General features: G+C 52.9%; 1 protein-coding gene and 1 pseudogene across 1 annotated transcript in view; both read left to right on the top strand.

Moving 5' to 3' along the window:
• The window catches only part of LOC101979668, a 2,303-nt pseudogene extending 523 nt beyond the window's left edge, over positions 1 to 1,780 (top strand).
• Col9a2 (collagen type IX alpha 2 chain) overlaps positions 1,705 to 8,750 on the top strand; it is a 17,250-nt gene continuing 10,204 nt past the window's right edge. Inside the window, exons 1-13 of the mRNA XM_005353312.3 lie at positions 1,705 to 2,439; positions 2,578 to 2,789; positions 3,955 to 4,029; positions 5,363 to 5,398; positions 5,486 to 5,548; positions 7,092 to 7,145; positions 7,256 to 7,291; positions 7,389 to 7,412; positions 7,687 to 7,740; positions 8,083 to 8,136; positions 8,239 to 8,286; positions 8,415 to 8,471; positions 8,550 to 8,603. Of these exons, the coding sequence (XP_005353369.2) occupies positions 2,409 to 2,439; positions 2,578 to 2,789; positions 3,955 to 4,029; positions 5,363 to 5,398; positions 5,486 to 5,548; positions 7,092 to 7,145; positions 7,256 to 7,291; positions 7,389 to 7,412; positions 7,687 to 7,740; positions 8,083 to 8,136; positions 8,239 to 8,286; positions 8,415 to 8,471; positions 8,550 to 8,603 (798 nt within the window). The 5' untranslated portion in view covers positions 1,705 to 2,408. The remainder of the gene's footprint in view (positions 2,440 to 2,577; positions 2,790 to 3,954; positions 4,030 to 5,362; positions 5,399 to 5,485; positions 5,549 to 7,091; positions 7,146 to 7,255; positions 7,292 to 7,388; positions 7,413 to 7,686; positions 7,741 to 8,082; positions 8,137 to 8,238; positions 8,287 to 8,414; positions 8,472 to 8,549; positions 8,604 to 8,750) is intronic.

The following is an 8,750-nucleotide window of genomic DNA, read 5'->3' as shown; positions in this document are numbered from 1 at the left end:
AAAAAAAAAAAAAAAGATACTCAATAAAGGCTAGTCTATTCCTGAATGGGGTGGCGTTCCATTCTGGTCTTGGTCGGGTGAGTTGCATATCACTAACCACCCACAAATAACACTTGTAAACTTTGGTCAAAATGTATAGCAACCATCTCTGATGAAATGGGGCTACAGGGTTGGCTCAGCAGCTATGGGAACTTCTTGTTCTTGCAGAGGACCAGCGTTCAGAGCCCTACTAACAACCACTCTAATTTCAGGGAATCCCATGCCCTTTCCTAGCCTCTGCAGTCCCCTGGATGCATATAGTACACATACATATGCCCAGGCATACACACGCATGCACACACACACTTCATTAAGCAAATGAAGTGGCCTACGGCTCAGAAAGGTAACCCAGTGTAGCCATCAACTAGAAAGTGATTTGTCTTTTAAAGTAAGAGAGCCACAGCCAACGATGACATGGCTCAGCAGGTAAAGGCATCTGCCACCAGCCTGGCAACCCGAGTTCAACCCCATCAACACGTATGATGGAAGGAGAGCATCAACTCCCACAAGTCCTCGGGCTTCCATACGCTCACTGTGGAGTGCAGTCCTCCCTCCCACACACAAGATAAACAAAATGGAAAAATGAAAAAGACGTTTTAGTAAGGGTTCTCTAGATGAACAGAACCAAGGAGATGAACGTGTGTGTGTGTGTGTGTAAAATCAGAATTTAAATGACCACTTTTTTTAGATCTTTTGTGTTTTATTTTAATAAGTGCTCCATCTGCATGTACACCTTTATTCCAGAAGAGGGCACCAGATCTCATTACAGATAGTTGGGAGCCACAGTGTGATTTCTGGGAATTGAACTCAGGACCTCTGGAAGAGCAGCCTGTGCTTTTAACCACTGAGCCATCTCTCCAGCCCTTAAATGAGCTTTAAAACAGAAACAACAGCTGAATCGCATCTGAGAATCCAGCAGTCACTTGGTCCTTGAGTCTGGGAGTCTCGACAGTCAGAACAACTGTCAGCTCTAGAACAACTGTCTCTCACTGGTGGGTGACGACCAGTAGCTAGCGGGTCCCCAGGACGGGGTGCCTCAGTAGTTCCAGCCTGGCACCAGGAGCTCAAAGGTTCCTGGAGAGCTGCTAGTCCCTACTCCACCATAAAAGTGCAGGAGGCAGGGGGCTGGAGAGCTGGCTCAGTGGTTAAGAGCATTGCCTGCTCTTCCAAAGGTCATGAATTCAATTCCCAGCAACCACATGGTGGCTCACAACCATCTGTAAAGAGGTCTGGTGCCCTCTTCTGGCCTGCAGACATACACACAGACAGACTATTGTATACATAATAAATAAATATAAAAAAAAAGTGCAGGAGGCACTGGTTCTCCTGTCAGTGAAGGAATTAGTGACAAGGGTGCAAACCGACTCAGCGACGGAGGGGGGCCAAGCAGAGAAAAGAGGAAACAGTTTTCCATTAAAGGGGTATCCCCCCCCTTTTTTTTTATCTATGTGGCTACTGAAAGGTGCTGCCCCCAAATGGGGTGGCTCTTCCCACATCAGTCAAGGTGACTGGGACAGTTCTTCAGGTGAGGCTCCCAGTTCAGGTGGTTCCAATTTGTGGCAAGTTGGACATTAAAACCAACCATCCTGTCAAGGCATCCATCAGGGAGTGGGGGCACATAGCTTGAATGCCAGCACTTGGGAGATGGAGGCAGAAGGCCTCCAAGAATCCAAGACCATCATATGTGATTTAGTTACTCTTCTTGCTATAACAGAACACCATGGACCAGAGCAACTTTTAAAAGAAGCGTTTAATTGGGTTAGAGTCCATAGTGGCAGACTGAAGGCATTACTGTAACTCCAGTTCCAGGGCATCTGGTACCCCATGGGCCACCAGGCATACATGAACTGCAAAACACTCATACACATAAATAAAAACTAATTTTTGAAAGGTATTGTTGTAGAAGGTCAAGTGGGGTGCATGTGAGTGTTTGGGAGGGAAGACAGCACGGCCAAGGCAGGTCCAAGTGCTAACAGCCTCCTGCCTCAAGGATGGAAGGAGGATGCTTGAATCTCACTGGTGGCCTCTGGAGAATCAGCCTCCTAGGTTGATGGAAGCAGGGAGGCAAGAGGAAAGGGGGCACAGACACGCCTCTGGAATCGGTAGTGGAGGGATAGAGAAAAAGCAAATGGAGAATTCTGGATAGGCTGGTTCAGGAAAGATTTTGGTGTGTTTTAATATGGCAGGGCCCGTTTGTCTATGGAGAGGACCAGGCCAGTTACTAAGGACTGAGCAGGGTGAGGACCTGGCCAGGTGTGCAGAATATTGAGCCTGGGCTCTGGAGGATAGGAGACCCAGACAGGGTAACGGATCGGACTGCATCAGGAGGAAGGCGTGGATCTTGGAGGGCAGGGTGAAAAGGGATTTCGATGGTCGTCTGCCTTTTCACAGAGAAAGCAGGTTAACGTTGGTCCCGCATCCCTGTATGTTTCTGGGACTTCCTAGCTGGGGCCTCCAGTCAAGCTCAGAATGAGGTCCCAGGGTGGGCACAGAAGACCCGCCCCTAGCCGGGCGGAGCTGGACACCTCCTTTCCGCAGTGTTCTCAGGTGACAGTCCTGCGGGTCCCTGCCCCGCCCCGCCGCGTATTCAGGAGGTCCGGCCAGTGGCTCAGAGAGCAGTCCCCGCTGCCCGTGCGTGCCTGGACCCCGCATCCTTGTTCCAGAACCCGCTGCTCACCATGGCCACCACTCACGCGCTCCGCAGCCTGGTCGTTCTCCTCCAGGTGCTGGGACTCGCCCTGGCTCAGATCGTAAGTCCCGCCGCCTCTCTGGCACCGAAGTCCTGGGTGCAGAGCCTGGGTTTAGGATCCAGAAGTTTGGGGATCTGCTGTAGGCCATCCCTAGCCTGAGGGGCAGCTGAGGACAGAGCCGCTGGGAGGGTGCATACCGGACATGCAGGGGCCACTGAGGGGAATTGATCAGCCCTGCAGCCAAAGGGACCCTGTCCCGGAATGTTCTGCCTTGGACAGACAGCATCGGGACAGGAGCTGGCGCAGGGTCCTGGCAGCAGAGAGAGCCCAGGTGGTGGCGGAGACAATGGTGGCCATTCAGTCGACAGCCGAGCCTCCGCCCCCGGAATCTCCTAAGGGGCCCGGGCTCCAGCCTGACTTCTCTGTCGCCCCACTGCATCTTCTCTGACCGGCTTGTGAGCTCCCATCTGGGGAGATGGAGTCTGGGGAAGGAATGCTCCGAGTAGGACCTAACGGGGACCTTGGGCCTGGCACCCACCCACAAGCCAAGCGGTGCTGGTGTGGGTGCAGCTTGCCTGTGGGGTGCTGGCCGGGCACTTCAGGGCACCTAGCGCCAGCGGGACATCTTCCTAACTCTGGGCTGGCCCGCTGCGAGAACCACCTCAGGAAGGACCAAGTGAGAATAGTACCAGTTTCCCTACTTCACACCTCCCTTCTCTGCCGGTACATAACCCGCACCAGAGGACGAGGGAGAGGTGCGCGTTCACCGCTGTATCTGGTTAGAAAACAATACTACTTCTAAGTACCATTCATCGAGGGCTAGGAACCCCCTTACATCATCTGTGATTTGAGCGAATGATGTCTTTATCTATTTCCCACCCATGCCAATGCAAGGACAGTGTGGTCCAGGGGAAGAAGATGGCCGACCTAGGGTGCAATTGTGATTTCATCTTTCACTGTGACCACGAACCTTTAATTTTCCTGTGTGTGTTTCTTCACCCTCTTCCTGTCACCCCTAATACTACTCCCTACAGTTCTGAGTAATCCATAAAATAGTGAGTGTGATAGCACACAGTAGCTGCTCAACAAACTCCCCATGGAGTTCCGTTTCCTTGGGGAGTTGCTGCCCTAGTCACCTTCACTTTCGGGTGACTAGTCCCCAGCAGTCCCTGGGAGCTCAGTTCTGCATACTGTCTGAGAGCTGCATTCTTGTGTGTGTTTTCAGAAAGGTCCTCCAGGAGAGCCGGGTCCTCCAGGGCCACCAGGGCCACCAGGAGTGCCGGGTTCTGATGGCATCGACGTGAGTATCTAACTTCACACTTGAGCGGAAGGAAGGCTGTCTGTCCACAAAGGAGAACTTTGTGAGCACAGGGGCGGGAACGCCTGGAAGTTTAGCAGCCCCTGTTGCCAGGACATGGCGCCTGCAGAGACCACAAGGAGCCCGTTTGTTCAGTGAAAACCCCAAACCAGCCCTGAAATGGGGAGTCTGTCGTAGCCACTCTGCAACAAGGGCCTGCTGTTCTGTTGCCGGCCTCAGCTCACAGCGCGTCCTTAGCTCACAGCGCGTCCTTATCCCCTCCCTCTCTTCCTCCTCTTAACCCCTCCCGCTGTCCCCTGACACACTTCTTTAAGGTAGTTGGGGAGCCTCGGGTAGAGAGCTAACCAGCCGGAGCCACATTGCTGTCTCTCTCTCTCTCTCTCTCTTTTTTTTTTTTTTTTTTTTGCTTTAGCTTCTGAGTTTAGAATTGCCTGGGCTGGTCCTCCACTCTCCTAGTGTGCTGAGGGTTAACAGCCTTACTCGAGAGGCTCCCCCAGGAGGTCGGCTGGGCTGGATGTTTACGGTTCGGACAGACTCCTATTCAGCCTGGTGCCCCCAACCCCCAAATGCAGGGTGCTGGACCCCAGCCAGGCTCATGCCGCTGCTGGCTCCAGAATTCCTGGGGGCCTCTCCCTGGCTAAATCTGGCTACAGGGTCATGCCAGTCTCCCACCAATGGTCCTTTGTCACACAGGAAAGAGAACCTTCTTTTCTTGAGAACATTTTGAATCTACCCCTTTGCTGGCCCCCTTGATCCTTGCCTCTGCCGCAGACTCTGGCTTTCCTGACTGACAGTCACTACTCACCTCATTTCCCTCCCCTTCAGATTCCTCTAAAAGGCTTTTTTTTTTAAAAAAAAAATTATTCATTTTGTCACTTGCTTAATCAGTTCTCCCGACTAACTTGAAGCCCAGGGACTTCATAGTACCTGCCCAACATCAGGATGTCTAAAATCTTGACTAAATGCCCATCTCAGTTGGCCTGGTGTTAATGCACTTGCATTTTTGTTTTGTTTTCATTTAATTTAATTTAGACAAGTTCTCTTTACATAGCCCTGGCTGTCCTGAAATTCACTGTTAGACTACGCTAGCCTTGAACGCAGACTTACCCTTGTCTCTGCCTCCTGAATGCTGGAGCTAAGGAAGGCCGGTGCTCAGCTGAATTTTGTTTGTTTTGAGCAAAGGGAGCTGTTTTTTAAAAAATAGTGCAGATCTCAGCACAAAACAGAGAGGAGACACTCTGGGGCATCGGCCAGACTTGTCCACACCACTGGGGAGGCAGGAGCCACAGATGTCTCATCAGCTTGTGTCTTGCAGGGTGACAAGGGGCCTCCAGGAAAAGTCGGTCCTCCGGTGAGTGCTCTTTATGGTTTTCTTTGACCTTTGGCTCTTCCAGTACTTGCTGTCCTCTGGCTAATATGTTCTGCTTCTGATTTCAAGGGATCCAAAGGCGAGCCTGGCAAACCCGGGCCGGATGGGCCGGATGGGAAGCCTGGCGTGGATGTGAGTACCTGAGGCTGGGGAGAGGCTGATTCTGGCTTCTTCACGCATGTCTGGTTAGAAAGAGTAGCAAGGCCAGGCAGCAGTGGCGCAGGCCTTTAATCCCAGCACTCTGGGAGGCAGAGGCGGGAGGATCTCTGTGAGTCTGAGGCCAGCCTGGTCTATAAGACCTGGTTCCAGGGCAGCTAGGAAGCCCTGTCTCAAAAAAAGAAGAAGAATGGTAACAAGATGGCGGCTCTATAGCCATTCAGGACTCATTTCATACAACTGTGACCTCACGCCTATCTCATCCACCCTGACGTGGATCTCTGGCACTGGGAGCCCGAGAGGGCCTTTGCTTCCTGTGAGTTGCAGGATTGTCCCTCCTGTCTGCAGGTGTGAGGACTTAGTCTCACCCTTCTGGCCTCTAAGGATTGCACTGGCTTTGTGTATCCTGCTTTGCCCCCCAACCTCTCACCGCCATCCCGTCCCCCCTCCCCTTCGTCCCTACCCCAAGTGCCTTGGTCATCCCCTCTGCAGTTCTGGTCCAGCTCAGGGAAGGAACATCAATCATTACGGAGTTCCCAGAGACCTCAAAGCCACAAATTCCTTAGGGCTGAGAGGCTCAGGAAGGTGGGGTAGTTATTTGGTAGAAGCACATGGCAGACTCTGAAAGATGGGGGGGAGGGGGTGGAGTCTCTTTGAATTGTGCCTGTTTGCCCATTCAAGGGGTATGACCAGGGCTGCAGACAGCAGGGTCCCTTTAAACTCCCCATCCACACCCCACAAAGATTATAAAACACTCTGCCTCGCTCTAGCAAGGTCAGTGCCAACGCATGCCCAGAGAGCTGAGAGTGTTAATGCATTTGCAGATGAGAAAATGCAGGCTTTCAGCCAGTTCAGATCCACGTCTGAGTACCCAGACTCGAACTGGGAGAAGTGAGGTTGAGCCCACAGGTCTCTGAGTCTCAGTTTCACGGCTCTCAGAGGAGGGTGATTGGGTAGAGCATGCGGCTCATTGGTGAAGTGCTAGCATCACAATTGGGCATGGCAGCACGCGTCTGTAAGCCCAGCACTCCGGAGGTGGGGAAGAGAGTCTCAGAAATTCAAGGTCATTCTTGGGACTGTAGTGAGTTGGGAAGTTCTATCTCAGCAACACAACCAAAGGATACTTGCCAGGCATGGTTGTGCCTGCCTTTAATACCAGCGCTCTGGAGGCAGAGGCAGGCGGGTCTCTGAGTTCTGAGATCTCTGTTCTACAGAGCAAGTTCCAGGACATCCAGGACTACACAGAACACAAACAAACAAAAACAAAAACAAAAAAGTATCCTTAAAATACCTAAATAAATAAATTTTTTTGAAAGGGAAATAATTATTTTACTTACCTCCCAAGATTCAAAACAAACAAAAAGTCTCCCCCTAAAAAACAGAGAAAAGGGAAAGGAGAAAGTTAAGGTCCCCAGGCCTCCAGCAGGAATGGGAAGCCTGGAATCCCCCTAGACTTGCCCTGCCCTGTGAGCTAAGGGCAGGTAAGCCTCAATGATCCTACCATCTCTTTCTCCCCCAGGGTTTAATGGGAGCCAAGGGAGAGCCTGGCCCCATGGGGACCCCCGGAGTCAAGGTAAGTGACTGCCAGGTGTTCATTGAAGACAGCGTTTGGAGGGGCTGCAGTAGAGTGAGGTATGGACCCCAGCCTTGCCCAGCCTCTGAGCCTCTCTCATTGCTCTGCAGGGTCAGCCTGGGCTCCCAGGGCCCCCTGGCCTGCCGGTGAGTAGCACCTACGAGTATATAGAGGGACCCTCTGGGGGCTGGGAGGACCTGCTGATGGGAGCCGTGAATCTGATTCCCTTTATTCCTATTGCAGGGCCCCGGATTTGCTGGCCCTCCCGTAAGTTCTGGGGGTTGGGCAGGGAGCTGAGGAAGGAAAGGAGGGCTTCTAGGGGAGTCTCCATCTTGAGGAACAGCCTGCATGTTGTGTTGGTGCCATGAATGGGCAGCTTGCTGAGTCTGGAATGGTTTGGTCCTTAGAGCCCCACAATCCAGTCTCTCTGCAATTGTTTGAATAGACACAGTGGAGAAGAGACTTTTGGTGCCTGTCCCTACCTTCCTACCTAAGGTGGACGCTGTGAGGCATCTTGAACAACCGTCTCTCTGACCCACAGGGACCACCTGGACCTGTGGGCCTCCCTGGTGAGATTGGAGCCCCGGGCCCCAAGGTAAGCCTACTGACCCTCTGCCTCTGCCTCTTGCCCTGTGTGCCAAGACTGACAGTCTGGAGCAGGCTTTCTGGGAGCTTCTGAATAGCTTTTGCTCCATGAGGAACACCCCCAGGCCTGGGGCAGAACCCTCTCTTGCTGAACCTGGGCTTGCAGCAAATCTTCCTGGGAGGCTCAGGGCTGGTGCCACCTGCCAGTCTCCTGGATCTCCTTACTGTGGCAGCTCTCTGGAAGTGCCCTAAAGGGTGGCCTGGATGGACTGGTGGTAGGGAGTGGAGGAAGAGCAGGAATAATTGGGGCCGGGCAGGATGCTGTTGTGATTTCGGCTCTTTTTGCTTCCAGGGAGATCCAGGACCAGAAGGACCATCAGGGCCCCCAGGACCCCCTGGGAAACCGGTGAGTGTCCTCAACCCTCCTGGATGGCCATGTGTTCCTGAGGAAGTAGCTTGCAAAGGGGATGGGTCAGGTTATATCTCATCATTTTGTATCTCCTTTCAGGGTCAACCAGGAACCATCCAGGGCCTGGAAGGGAGTGCAGATCTCCTGGTGAGAAACAGGGTCTGGAGAGGCTCCTAGGGCTTTCAATGGGAGATGGGGAGGGAGTTCTGGGAAGCATTGCTCTGCTGGCCCTGGCCAGGCAAGAGACCTCTGGCCTTACAGGATGTTCTTTCCAGTGTCCAACCAACTGTCCAGCTGGTGCGAAAGGGCCTCAGGGGCTGCAAGGAGTGAAGGTGAAGAGGCAGCTTGTCCTGGGAGGGTGGGACAGGCGCTTGAGGGGACCTGGGGCTGAGTTCCCTCCTTCCCTTCAGGGGCATCCAGGCAAGCGGGGGATTCTGGGCGATCCTGGTCGCCAGGGGAAGCCGGTGAGTATGAGAGCTAAGGACCGGGATGAGGGTGAGGATTATGGGGAGACAATCCTGGAGACATCTGCCACATTCTTCATTCCTTCCCTTGTCCCTGTGGGTTCCTTAATCTGGAAAGCAGGAGGCCAATGTTACACACCTCTCCTT

This window comes from Microtus ochrogaster, chromosome 10 (genome assembly GCF_000317375.1).
Source record: "Microtus ochrogaster isolate Prairie Vole_2 chromosome 10, MicOch1.0, whole genome shotgun sequence".
NCBI lineage: Eukaryota > Metazoa > Chordata > Mammalia > Rodentia > Cricetidae > Microtus > Microtus ochrogaster.
Note: the sequence above shows the minus strand (reverse complement) of the source record. Positions and strands in the feature narration are given on the sequence as shown.